This window comes from Anguilla rostrata, chromosome 13, assembly GCF_018555375.3.
Source record: "Anguilla rostrata isolate EN2019 chromosome 13, ASM1855537v3, whole genome shotgun sequence".
Taxonomy (NCBI): Eukaryota; Metazoa; Chordata; class Actinopteri; order Anguilliformes; family Anguillidae; genus Anguilla; species Anguilla rostrata.
The window spans coordinates 6,494,687-6,509,201 of record NC_057945.1 but is presented as its reverse complement, the minus strand read 5'-3'; the positions used below and the strand labels follow the sequence as shown (position 1 = coordinate 6,509,201).

At 40.3% G+C, this 14,515-nt stretch overlaps 1 protein-coding gene across 1 annotated transcript in view; it reads left to right on the top strand.

Annotated features, from left to right (window-relative positions):
• The window catches only part of angpt4 (angiopoietin 4), a 59,508-nt gene extending 48,444 nt beyond the window's left edge, over positions 1 to 11,064 (top strand). Inside the window, exons 7-9 of the mRNA XM_064304693.1 lie at positions 784 to 950; positions 5,247 to 5,377; positions 8,447 to 11,064. Coding sequence (XP_064160763.1) covers positions 784 to 950; positions 5,247 to 5,377; positions 8,447 to 8,607 — 459 coding nt within the window. The 3' untranslated portion in view covers positions 8,608 to 11,064. The remainder of the gene's footprint in view (positions 1 to 783; positions 951 to 5,246; positions 5,378 to 8,446) is intronic.
• Positions 11,065 to 14,515: the final 3,451 nt, after the last annotated feature.

Genomic DNA, 14,515 nt, shown 5'->3' with positions numbered 1-14,515 from the left:
TTTCAGCACTTTCCTCAGGAACCCACACTTACCGGGACGACACTGCAGTTTCACTGCGAAAACTTAGCAGAGGATATTTCTGAGTGTTTGCTAATCCTTCTCCTCTCATGTGCTCCTAGCTTTATTAAATTTAATTCAGATGAATATACAATGCAATGCGAGGCTGTGTGCTTGGGATTAAATGTGTCTTCACTGAGAGAAAATCTCTATTCAATCCATCTGGGCCCAGTGTTACATTGGAGTAGTTGTTCATCTTTACTGGCAGATACTACTGTATAATTGTGGATTATAGGGACCCATATTTGCATAGCTCATCTTTATTGAAAAAATCTGTTTTACTGCACAGAAATGCAGTAGCCGCTTATTTTTAATGTGAAGGGGGAATTCGGTCCACAAAACTCCTCTTATTATTATTAAGAAAATAGAATTGCCTTTTGAATTTGAGACTACTGAAGATATTCTGATGATAATTGGAGGCTTATTTCAGTTTAATCCAAACTACAGCCTCCACCAAATTATTTGTATGAATTCTCTACAGTGGACGAGAAGGGGAGGCATTATATACCTGGGTGACATCATCATTTGGGGGTGGGGCTCTGTGCATTTTATTTTTGTAGGGCTTAAGTATTACGTGTGTGACATTAGAAATGAGATGTATACATTTTTCATAAACAGGGGACTGGCATATTAAATAAAAAAATGCATATTTCTGGCTGGAATTTCTCAGGGCTCAGTGACGATAATGTTTGTGACAGTGTTGCTATGACGGCGTTTTGTTGACAGGGGTTCGGAGATGTGGCGGGAGAGCACTGGCTGGGCAATGAGGTGGTGTTCCACATGACCAGCCAATCCCAGTACAGCCTGAGGGTGGAGCTAAGGGACTGGGAGGGAAACGCCCCTTACTCCCAGTATGACAAATTTCAGCTGGGCAGCGAGAAGCAGCACTACAGGTAACCGTGCACTGCACTTGCTCCATTACCAGCTGGCTTTCAGAATTCTCCATGGTCTTAATAATAATAATAATAATAATAAACTTTAAAGACCCTGTGCAGTCAAAATCAAATGCTTTTATTATAACCAAAGACTATAAGGTTACTTACACATTATTTTTAAAAGTATTCATACATGTTTGTAATGAATTTTTTCCCCCTAAAAACTATACAATGCTCGACATTGCCGCCTGGCGGAGTATTTGGTATTGGTGGTTTTGAGACCAAATTCGTGACGTCGCGAATGTTTCTAATTTGCATTGATTAATGTGCGGTGGCCAAAATACTCACCCAGTATTAATATTTATGTAGTGTGCGCTCCGAAGTTCAAAGCCGGTTCAACGGACTGGTTCCGGTAACCGTCCGTTCGGGCTGGATGACGTTCTGCTATTAACTGAATGAAGCCCACAAACTATAACGTCACCGTTAACCTCATCTCCCCAATTTACTTGCTGTCTGGCTGTTTACTTGCTGTCCGGCTATCGATAATTTTGCTGATGTAGTAATGAGCTGTACTTATCATGTGTAAATTTAGCTAACGTTAGCTGGCAAGTGTAACGTTACTTTATTCTCCAGACTGTTATAACGTTACTGCCGCAAAAAAAATCAATCGATAATGTTATGTGCTAACGTAGGTTATCCTATAACGTTAGGGTCCTATATTGTAGGCTGTAAGCGATGGGCTCATACATATACGGCTCAATATTTGTAATGCTGTTATTGCTGTACTCGTTATCCATTATTACGGATGTATGATAACTAGCTAACGTTAGCTAACAATTGACGTTACGTGGAGTGAGCGCTGATCCAGGTCAGTGGGAGTGAACGGCCCTGGCTGTCAATCAAAGTGAATGCATAAATAATTAGGACAGAACTGACACGCCCAGCCAGTCTTGAGTCTGCTATATTAAAAAATTCCGGTTTTACATCAAAGCAGGTCTTTTATCTTTTCAAAGTCTAATAAGTAGAACAAAAACATATATATTGTAATTTAGTAACTAAATGAACTATTTAAATGTAAGAAAAGGGAGGCTGCACAGGGAATTTTAATGATTTTGTACATTGCAAGTAAAACTGAAAAAATGTATAATAAAATAGAATAATATGAAATGCAATAAAGAATTTTAACTTTAGGAAATATTAAAATAATAGAGTATGTTAAAAGTAGGCATTATGTGGAACAGGTACTGGACCAGAGGAAGTATAAGAGACATAAGTACAGGAATTTAAGTAGGGTTAAATAGAGGATTTTAAAATGCACTTTTAAGTTGCAGTGCAGTTCATGTCCTCTGCAGTACAGTGAGTTTTAGAGTTTTGGAATCTGCTTAGAGAGTTCTCACAACCTTTTTTCATTTGTTTATAAATGTGTGCAACAGACTGAGAGCACCATTTTGTCTGTTGCATATTCAATGTAATGCAGTTGTTTCCTTTTTAGTGCTGGTATGAGCTGAAATAATGGGCCCCCCTGTTCCTCGCCAACTTATTTGCAAAATAAAGTCATTAAAGCTGCATTTGAAATATGGCCTGCCATTCAGCCGTGGGAAGAATCCTTCAGGGGGAGGAGCTGTTCACATTCAGCATTTGCATACTGATGGTGAAGCCTCTCCACACTCTCATGATGAATAACTATATTTCTGTTTTTTTAAACAACAATGCACTGGAGTAAATATGCTATTCATTTAGAACGCATTACATTAAATAGGTTGCTTATTTGATTTTAATTACTGTAAACATTTGAGAAAGTCACAAAAATGCAGCATTAAAAAAACAGCATAAATTTAGGAAGTCCAGAAAGTGAACAGATACTGTTTTGCTTTACACAGACGTGCAGTCAATACATATACAGACCTGCACGTATGAACCTGAGAGAGAGAGAGAGAGAGAGAGAGCACAGAGCACTTTTATATATTTACAAGAAATAGTAGAACATTTATTTACTCTACTGTTGGTCACACTGCCCTATTGTGGCCAAAATGTGAATTTTATTGCGCATTTATTTTCTGATAAGATCTACTATATGATGACCAAAAAACTGTTTTTTTGGCAGCAACGCTTTCTCTGCAGCTGAAGTCAAACAAAATAAAGCTGGATCCATCAGCGCTGAGATCAGAGAACCACTTGGCAGAAGGCAAAGTTCAGTCCTTTTTATAGATGAACTCGGTCGGGTCCTCCGCGTTCCGAGCGGTTCTCACACACATTCTTCACTTTCCGAGTCCTTCATAAGTCAGTGTTTAGAAGTGAAGAGCCTTTTCGCGAGGTTTCCAGGACGCGCAAACACGAAAAGGGCATTTTCGTTGTAAAAAAAAAAAAAAAAGGAAGTCGAATCCTGTACTTTTACAGAACTGCATGTTCGAAAAATAAAATAATAAAAAACATGGGAAAGAGATGTCAAGCTTAATGCACTGAAGAATAATGGAGTACTTTGGATAAAATATATGGTTAGCTAAGTAACCTTTGTAACTTCGTAAGTAACTTTGCATCTTTTAACTTTGTAAAGTCTGTGAAAAACAGCCACTAGCCTAGATGATACCGTGCCATAGCAACATGTGATAAGACTGTTTTCCATCATTCACACAAACATCCTTGTGCGTGCAAATTCTCAACTGTTCATCTGAGATCCCCAGGAGGACCCTGTGCCCATAAAATATCCTCAGTCTCTCCAGACACACTTATGTGGTGTCTCTCATCCAGAGTTCAGGCACTGTCACAGCCTTTTCCCAGTTCAGATCATCAGAACAGCTGATAAACATGTCACATTATCACCTTGTACCATATCAGGTATAAGGTGATAATGCAACTCTGTGTAACTCTTTTAGCTAGATTACCGCATTATTCCATGTTTATTGCTTTTATCAATTTCTTTCTTAATCTATATTTCTGTAAAGTATGAAACACATTCTTACTACTTTATGGTTGTTATTTTTATTTCGAAGCCCTATTGACACTAGAGTGAGAGCATAGCTCTGTGTACTCTGCAGAACATAAGTCACTGAATACTGGGACATGATTGGTTGGCTGGTTTGTGAGAGCACAGTTTTAAATTTGGCTAGGATTCCAGAGCAACTTTTTTTTCTCTCTTTTGAAAAGTACCATGGGATCTTTAACTTCCATCGTGAGTCAAGACCCCAGTTTAACGTTTAATCTGAAAGATGGCATCTGCAGAAACGCTGTGCCCTATCGCGACACGGCGGAATTCGTTTTCTGATTGGTGTAGAGCGGTGGTTCCCAAACACGGTCCTGGGGGGGGACCACTGTGTGCTGGTTTTTGTTCCAACCACAATTGCATTCCCATAATTTTACAAGCTGTTTATTTTTCTTAATTAGGTGCTTTTTGTGTTTAGAGTGATTATTTACACTCTTAAGTCAAATTATGAAATAGTTATGCATGCTATGAAGAATAGAAGTGCCATGTTGGCGTACTATACTACAAACAATTACATAAAAACAAGTTAAAAAAAATAAATTATGGTTCAAATTAAATCATGGTGAATTAATAGGCTAATAATTGGTGTGACTATGGACCCATGTCCACCATAACTAAGCATTTGGTTGATAACAAAGAATTCAAAGACAAATCAAATGACAATGAGGCAAACCTGCATTGTGTTGACAAGTTCAACATGTGTTCAGCAGCCTAATTAGGAGCCCAGTGAATCCCAGTCTTTTTGATCATTTAAATAATTCTGTTACCTCTTTTTATGTAATTGTTAGTAATACAGCACTACAAGCACATTGTGAATGTGAGATTTTTATTCTTTGTGGTGTGCATAGCTATTTCTGGCATAATGTGGTTTAAGAGGGTTAATAATCTCTCTACACATGAAAAGCACCTAATTAAGAAAAAAATGAACAGCTTGTTAAAATTGTGCTTACTGGTGATGTGGTATGTGTTGGGGATGTGATGTATATTTGGGTGTGATGTGGGTCGGGGATGTGATGTATGTTGGGGCGAGATTTCTGTTGGATATAATGTCTGTTGGGGATGTGCTGTGTTGGGTATGTGAGTCTTGTTGGGGTTGTGCTGTATGTTGAGGATGTGATGTCCTGTGTTGGGGATGTACAGTGTGTTGAGGATGTGATGTATATAAGGGATGTGATGTGTGTTGAGGATGTGATGTATATAAGAGATGTGATGTGTGTTGAGGATGTGATGTGTTTTTGGGATGTGTGTTGGTGATGTGATGCGTGTTGGTGATGTGATGTATGTAAGGGATGTGATGTGTGTAGGGGATGTGACACCTTGTATGTCTTCCCCAGGCTGTTCCTGAGGGGCTACAGTGGTACTGCAGGGCACCAGAGCAGCCTGACCTCCCAAGGCACTGGCTTCAGCACCCGGGACTCAGACAATGACAACTGCCTGTGCAAGTGCGCCCTCATGCTGACTGGAGGTGCGTAAGCTGCCATAACTTACACAGCCCACACAGCCTACACCCTTCAGTATGGGAGCCACTGTGTCCCACACATCCTACACCCTTCAGTAAGGGTGCTACTGTGTCCCACATATCCTACACCCTTCAGTAAGGGACCCACTGTGTCCCACACATCCTACACCCTTCAGTAAGGGTGCTACTGTGTCCCACACAGCCTACACCCTTCAGTAAGGGACCCACTGTGTCCCACACATCCTACACCCTTCAGTAAGGGAGACACTTTGTCCTGACTGTCTTCACCCACATCAGTGAGTGACTGTCTTTCTTTTCATATTAAGAATACACCCTTCTCTGCAAGCTCATAATCATGAGATATGTTGTTGCCTCAAAATTATTGGCACACTTGAAAAATGTGAGCAGAAATACACTCAAGTTATGAGCTATACTGTATGCTCAAAAAACTGACATTTTTATTATTTTATATGAATAAAATTGATCAAAGAAAAAGTGCTATATTTTAACGTAGGTATGACATCCTTCATTCGATGCTGGTGTGCATGGCCATGAAGCTAAATTTTGACAACAGCACCTGGTTCTAATCAAAGTTCCAAAGCTTATCTTTGTGTTATGGTCAGATAAGATTGAAGTTTAGCTTTTTTGGCCACTCACAGGAGCGGTGGATTTGGCATTAGAAGAACAATGCTTATTATGAAAAGAATGCCATACCTGTAGTGAAATACAGTGGAATATCTTTGATATTATGAGACTGTATTCATCTATGGACCTGGGGACTCCTGCTATGGTTAATGAAATCATAAACAGTAACTGCCAGGATATTCAGCCAAAAAACCTGGCATTCTCCCCCAGGTAGCTCAAACTTGGCAGCAAATTCATCTTTCATAAAGGTAACAATCTTGGGATAATAAATGGGAAATCAGCCAAGGAATTGTTTATTGACCACAAATGTACCATTTCCAATGGGCATCTTCGTCTCCAGTCTTGAGCCGATCTAAAATTTGTGGTTTGAATTGAAGGGGGTTGGTCACAAGGGCAGACCGCAGGATCTGAAGGATGGTGAAAGACTCTGTGAAGGTCATCAGTCCCCCTCAATGTATTCACCAATCTAATAAAACACAACAAAAGAGACAACTCTGCAGTTTTATCATCGCAAAGGGAGGGTGCAAAATGTTGTGAAAACGGGTGTCAAATATATTTTGTTTGTAATCAAACAATTCATGTGTGGTTAAAGTGCATGTGTGGTTCTCAGCTTTTACTATAGGTCTTCCTTGGCTTACCAGGCTCTTTGTGAGTTCTGAGCTCACCATTGCTCTCTTTTCTTCTTAATGGTGTTTCAAGCAGTTGATTTTGGTAAGCCTAACATTTGGCCAATGTCTCTGACTGTTTTCTCAGCCTCATAATGGCTTCCTTGACTTTCATTGGCACAACTCTGGTCCTCATGTTGACAGACCCCAATAACAGACTCCAAAGGCAATCAAAAGGCTATAATCAAAACTAGATACTGAAAGCTAACTTATACATGCAGTAAAGAAGCAACTGAACACACCAGACTTATCAGAAACACCTGCCATTTTCCCCAAACATTATGGTGCCCTGAAATGGGGCTATGTATAAAAAGTGCTGTTATATCTACATGGTGAAACCAAAATGTAATAAAATACCCTTTAATAAAAGCTGAGAATCTGCACTTTAACCGCATGTGAAATGTTTGATTACAAATAAAAAAATTATGGAGTACAGAGCCAAATCAAGAAGAAAAAAAATATGGCTTTGTCCCAAACATTATTGAGCTTAATGCGTATACATACTGGACTGTAATGAGGAAAACGTTCATCTTTTGGAAAACACAGACATGTTCAATGACGAGTTGAAAAATAAGAAAAAAAGTCCTTACTCAGATGAGCTTGTGATTGTTTCTGTGAACACCTCATTTTTCAACTATCAGAACGGGATCGCTCATTCCCCCTGACCTTCACCTGTTTACGAACCCTTATGAACCCTTATGAACCCCTATGAACTTGCGTAGAGTATGCGAAAGTAATCACACTCAATGGAGCTTACACAGCGGCACTGGGAGCGAATGCAGCGTGATGACAGCCGGGAAGTTTGCTGAAATGAGAACAAATGAGGAAATTCATCTATATTTGGACCATGCATATTGCAGGTGGCCACAATAACGTGAGCAGTCTTTGAAGCATTATTGTTAAATCGTGGTCCTGGAGGAAAAGTCGTTCACTGGGTCAATTTCAAAAACCTTGTGCAATGAAAATCCTCATTTTTCATGGAACCAAAGACAAAATTCTACAGTATCAAACTTATTGTTTTCAGTTTGAGGTGATTGTTGAGGGGTAAGATTAAATTGAAGTCATGGCTGCCGCAGGCCTTGCTGGTAAAACAGACAGGCACTGAAATAATCTAATCTAAACTCTTATGGTAGATACAGTACAGCTGTTTTACAAATGGTCCATTGCAGCATAACTATGCAGTCTGAGTGTGTTTTATCAGAATGACACATAAATGGGGAAAAAAGCTTTGTTCAAGTTTAGAACACCTGTGATTAAAGGTTGTCATGGTAGCAGTGATTGATCTATATGAATCAGAAAATTCTTGGGCAGGACAGTCCTATTGACTCTTATAGACCTTCATAATGTTCAGAGGTTTTCACTCTTTCACCTAGCAAAATTATATTTCCAGTGCATGCACTCATATATTTCCCAAAATAAAAGGCCTCTCCATCCCATTTCCCTTCAGAAAACATTTTTCATGCCTTCGTTTTTAATAACCAGTAGCGGGACCAGGGGGACAGGCACTGGAGCTCCTTTTGTAATTATAGTTGTTGCTGGGAGGCATTCATGATACTCGGGGGGGAGGGGGAAACCCTGACAACACAAAGGTGATAAAAACAGAATCTCCAGTTTGTAGTTCATGTCCAGCCTTGACCCCGCGGTGCAGTTTGGTCAGCTAAGCTGGGTCCCAAATCAATAACAGCACCGCGTAAATCCCTAATGGATTCCTCCTCTGTTTGTGCTGTCGCGTACGTGCCCATGTGGCTTCCTGTGTGTTTTTCAGGCTGGTGGTTCGACGCGTGCGGCCTTTCCAATCTCAACGGCATGTACTACACGGTGGGCCACAACATCCGGAAGCTGAACGGCATCAAGTGGCACCACTTCCGGGGTCCGAGTTACTCCCTGCGCTCCACCGCCATGATGATCCGGCCGTCCGACTTCTGACCCCGCCCCGCCCCGAAGGACGGTCTCACACGTGAAATATAGAGATCCACACTCTAAAGAAACAAGCAAACACCTGGGGGGCCAAGCCCACACCTGTAATACTCTGAGATACTCTGCCTGTGGGACAAACTCACACCTGTAATACTGTGAGAGCCACGCCCTGAGGGACAAACTCACACCTGTAATACTGTGAGAGCCACGCCCTGAGGGACAAACTCACACCTGTAATACTGTGAGAGCCACGCCCTGAGGGACAAACTCACACCTGTAATGTTCTGAGCAGCACGGCCTGAACGCGTGTTTGATTCAGTCGTTCAGTCAGTGTACAGGTGGATCTGACTCAACGAAACAGATGGAAGTCTCTCTTGCTGAGGCAGCACCAGCAAAGTCTGTGCCTTGGTTGTTTTTCATTTTCCGTTCTCTGTGATGCATTCTGGGCCTTCTGGTACACACGCCTATGTCTACAGCGCCGAAGAGAACAGAGGCATAACATTTTACTCTGCCGGCCTTCACAACTTCAACGGCTGTCAGTTGTGACATCAGTGAGCCCAAAGGACTACCGTCTGTATGACCAATGGGGAGACCGCTTCACGCTTTCAATGTAATTTGTACAGAACTTTATTATTTCTGTAATAATTTTGTAACCTTTTTTTATTACTAGTAATGAAGGTATTTTTTTAATTTTTTCCCAAAGTAAACTCTTGTAATGTTCAGCAGCCTTTTTTAACTTGCACCCACAGGTTTAATGCATGTGTGTGTTTTACTAACAGTGCTTGGTGCTACTTTCATTTTGGAATATTTATGTCGCTGTGTTATCCTGTTATTGTTATTCCTGTTATGTCTCAGACCCCCTTTAAACCTGACATTAATATGCGTCTGATATCCAGATTGTATCTAGATATGATTTAGCCAGAAGACATTTACACCTGACATTAATATGCGTCTGATATCCAGATTGTATCTAGATATGATTTAGCCAGAAGACATTCACACCTGACATTAATATGCGTCTGATATCCAGATTGTATCTAGATATGATTTAGCCAGAATACATTTACACCTGACATTAATATGTGTCTGATATCCAGATTGTATCTAGATATGATTTAGCCAGAAGACATTTACACCTGACATTAATATGCATCTGATATCCAGATTGTATTGAGATATGATTTAGCCAGAACACATTTACACCTGACATTAATATGAGTCCACTGTCAGGTGGGCGAGAGCCTGGACAGGCTGCTAATCTATCACAGGGCTCACACACTCATACTTATGGGTAATTTAGAGTCACCAATTAGCCTACCTGCATATCTTTGGACTGTGGGAGGAAACCAAAGTACCCAGAGGCAACCCACATGGACACGAGGAGAACAAGCAAACCCCACACAGACAGACCCCAAGGCGAAACTCGAACCCACAACCTTCTTGCTCTGAGGTAACGGCGCTACCCCGCTGCACCACTGTGCCGCCCTCCATGAAGTTGTGCAAACGAATATTTCCCAGCTGCATGTGGGTTGCAAACGCATTTGGATTTACACTCATGTTCAGTGTGGCCACAGTGTGTCCCTGGCCACCTCCGGATCACACTGCATCTTGGGCACATTTACACCTCTATTTTTATGTGGTCAGGCACACAGTCCACTCACCTGAGACACGTGTTCATGCCAGGTGTAAAGGGGGCCTTATAGTTCTTACACCACCTTACTTAAACTATAACCTGCAATGCCTTATGAGTGCCTTATGAGATTCAGCATATTGTAAAATTCATCAGATATAAATCAAAAGATAAATAAAAAAGATAAGTCAATAAACATCTAAGACCTATAAAGGAACTTTACTATGAAGCAGTTTTCTTATTTTTGTAATTTTTTATTTCTGTGGCACATTTCAGTCCCGAGAATCTCTAGTGTAGTCTGATTTTTACAGTAATCATGTAGCCTAGTGTTTGGTTGTATATTTAGACTGTGTTTAGGGCACAGTGCATTCTATATTATGTTGTTGTTGTCACTGTTGAGTTTTTATATTTTTGTTTTTAAGCCTGGTGTGACTTAACTCTTGATTTTTGTTAAATTGCATTATAACTGGATCGTGTTTTCTGTGTGCTCGTGTTGTCTCATTTTCAAATTGTACCTTTAATTGTTGAACTGTTTCAGTGAACAGGCATTTATATCCCATGTTAATAGTTATGCAGTCATGGATTGTGATAAATTTATGAGAATGTTCTGTTTGTTAGAGGAAGTCCATAGTCTTACTATGGGGGCTGCTGAGGTTGGGTTGCTTTTTGAAAAGATGCACTTTATGAGATTGAAAGATGAGAAATGAACAGCACATAAATGGATTATGGCTCAAGAGGTATTGATGGTAAACAAAAGAACAGAATAGTTTTGCCTCATCTTTCCTCCCTTTGTAGTGCTTTTATATTCCGTCCTAAAATAAATGAATACCGCCCTATTTTGTGTGTTTTAAGGAATATTTTTGATGTTATCTGAAAGCAAAGGAGAAACCATGATTGAACATAAATTTTTTATTTTATTTATTTATTTTTTCTTCTTTCGGCTGTTCCCCTTCAGGGTCGCCACAGCGGATCATCCTGATCCGCATATTTGATTTGGCAAATGTTTTACGCCGGATGCCTTTCCTCACGCAACCCTCCCATTTATCTGGGCTTGGGACCAGGACTACGAATGCACTGACTTGCGCATCCCCAGTGGCTGGGTTTTGGGGCATTGGCTGGGATACGAACCCTGGCAGCCGGCGTGGCAGGCGGGAGCTCTACAACTAGGCCACCAATGCCCCCCATGATTGAACATATATAGTTTAGGTTATCTCACCAAATGGATCTGTGAAGAGAAAACACGAGTGAATGTCAAAAAAGAGCATGGCAGAGCCCCTAGAGCAAGGACTCAGGGCCGCAGTGTCTGCAGGTTTAACTCCAGTCCTGGAGGGCCGCAGAGTCTGCAGGTTTAACTCCAGTCCTGGAGGGCCGCAGAGTCTGCAGGTTTAACTCCAGTCCTGGAGGGCCACAGCGTCTGCAGGTTTAACTTCAGTCCTACCATTAAATTAAATTAAATCCAGCCATTAAGTGCAGAAACACTCCAAAATTAGCAAAAACCAGGATTCATGTCCCAGATAAAACAGAAACAAAGAAAAAAATATGTTGGGGCTCTAATAAATAATCATTTGTGGGAATAAATTAAAAAATTGCCCACAAGATTTCTTCACCTATTTTTATGGAGATTAGTGATAGATGTACCGTCTGTCTAAGAATGTGGGCTAACATAGTACTTCAGATGGATAGCTATATTTAGTGACTTAAATAATTACAGTTGTTCATTAAATACTGACACCCAGACACAATTGCCTCATTAAATTTAGTTAATGACACACGCAATTAAAAATGCCTCTTAAAAACAGTCTTAACAGTCTTGCTGCACTGCAACGAGGCGATTAACTGTATTAGAGTCATTAGCCATTTCAGTCCAGAACAACAGCTGCACGAATCCCAGTCAGATGTGTTGGCAGGGCCTAGAACACAAAGCCACCTGAAGAGCCCCTCTGTCCGCCCACGGTCCATCGCTAGCACCCTGGATGAGTACCTATTGTCTGGTATAATTATTTTTGACAATAAAAGTTTGGATACCACTTTGCCACGGTTTTCTAAACGTGAGGTCAAAATTAGCACCGCTTCCAAAAGAGTATTTGAAATATAAATAAACTGTTTCTCTCGCGTCATGTTTGCGGTTTGGCAGCAATCGCAAAGCAGATATTTGATAAACTCCAGGGTCCAGTTTTAAAGACCACTCCTTCACATTTTTAAGTGCTGAAACCAACCTTGCCAGTAAGCATTTGTTTTCCCTGTTCTTTGTTTTGCACAACTTTGTCCCTGTTTTTCAAAATTGCATTTTGTACTTTTTTTTTTTCATGTACATTGCACTTTTTGACCCTGAATACGCTCCATACAGAAGGTCCCCACTTTACATTCTGACATCTGGGAGGAGAAGCAACAGTGTTGACATCATATCTTTTCTCATTTACTACAAGAAATTGTGTAAAAATGTGACAGTAACTTGAGTAATTATAATAAATATTTAAAGGTAATGAATCCTTTTAAAAGTTTTTTCCCCCCTCTTTAAATGTGACTCAGCTGCATTGTAAAATATGAATTTATGGGTTCATCCTGACATCTCTTGCATAAGCCAACATAAATACCAGCTCAAAATAATTTGATGTTGAAAACACATTGAAGATCCAACAATCTGACAGAGAAATATCTTCCATATCTTTCTTGGAATATGCTCACTTGTACTGGAGTTGTTCAAATATTGATATAGCCTTTGATTTAACTATAATTGTATTTATTCTTTAAAGTCTCATTTTAGCTACATGGAACACAAAAATAAAACAAAAAAATAAAATAAAAAATACAATTTCACCGAACTTGTTCAAATTAATTTTAACTTAAGTATATTCATTGAGTGTAAAATAACTTGCTTTTTCCTTTTTTTTTTTTTAATTTTTTTATTTATTTGTACCCAATCATTGCTATTATTCTGCCCCATTGCTTCATGCGCAGTCAGTCTCTGTTTTGTTTCTCCTTGCAGTCCATCAGCTCAGCTGCGCAGCCAGGTGTCCCACTGGTGCAGACAGACCGCAGACTCCTGAACAACCAGAGGCGTCACTGTTGCGCACGAGAACAGGAATCAGCCACTGACATGGATAGATAGCATCTCAAATACATGTATTTGAAATATCCATTTGAAATATGTAAGTTTGCACCATTGGTCGCGTGTCTCATTCCCCATGTGGTTTCTACCTCTCCCAGCAGAGCAGCAATATCGCCGCCATTTTAGAGCAGTTCAGGGATATTTTATTGGGAAGGTATTCTGTGTTCTGCAAGGAGATTCGTTTGATTGCGTGATTGATTGATTGAGTTGCTTGCACCATCAGAAGGTCATTCCATATTGGTAAATGGTAAATGGACTGCCTCTCATTCACCAGAGTAGTTAGGGGTTAGGTGTCTTGCTCAAGGACACTTCGACACGCCCAGGGCGGGGATCAAACCGGCAACCCTCTGTCTGCCAGACAACCGCTCTTACCTCCTGAGCTATGTCGCCCCTATTGGCTTATAAGACACTGCTTTTATACAGAACAATGTACACCAGGGCTGCCCAACACTGTTCCTGGATTTCTACCATCCTGTAGGTTTTCACTCCAACCCTAACAAGATGTTATCTTGTCCGCACAAGATCTGTAGCTCATGGGAACAACATCTGTATCTTGTCACTATTTGGAAGCTGCCACCACCAATATGGCTCCCCCTCTCCGATTTTTCCTTAGCATGTGTATTGAACATTCTACTATTATTTGAATATCAATATTGCATTAAAAAAGTCATAAACACAAGTTAAATGGAAATGAACGGTCAAATCAACCATCATTTTGCCTGTATGCTTGAACATTTTTGAGCTGCTTATGTTGGTAACTAATTGGCAGTGCCATGACTTATGCTAGCTATGGAGCATTTAGCTAGCTACAATCATATGAAGTTGTACATTCATTTACAATGATGAAGCAAAAACTGACTGTAAATGAAGTGCTAGCAATGTGAGAGTACCAGATAGCAAGGGCTGACTCTGGGCCAGAATTAGGTATTAGGCTACCATTGGTTTAAAAATGTAAGATAGATCAGTCAGTCAATTTAACTAGCTGTCCAGATCCCTCCCACCCCCATTTGCAAAATTATTGGCTAGACTTCCAATGATTTGTTTCATTATAATTAAAGCCAAAGGAGGTGAAAGTTATGTTTGAGATTAGTTTTAGGTAAAACTCATTGTGGGTTAGACAGAACAGGTAAATGTGGGGAGCCTGAGCACCTGTCTCTTTTGCCCTAAGTGGCCAATAT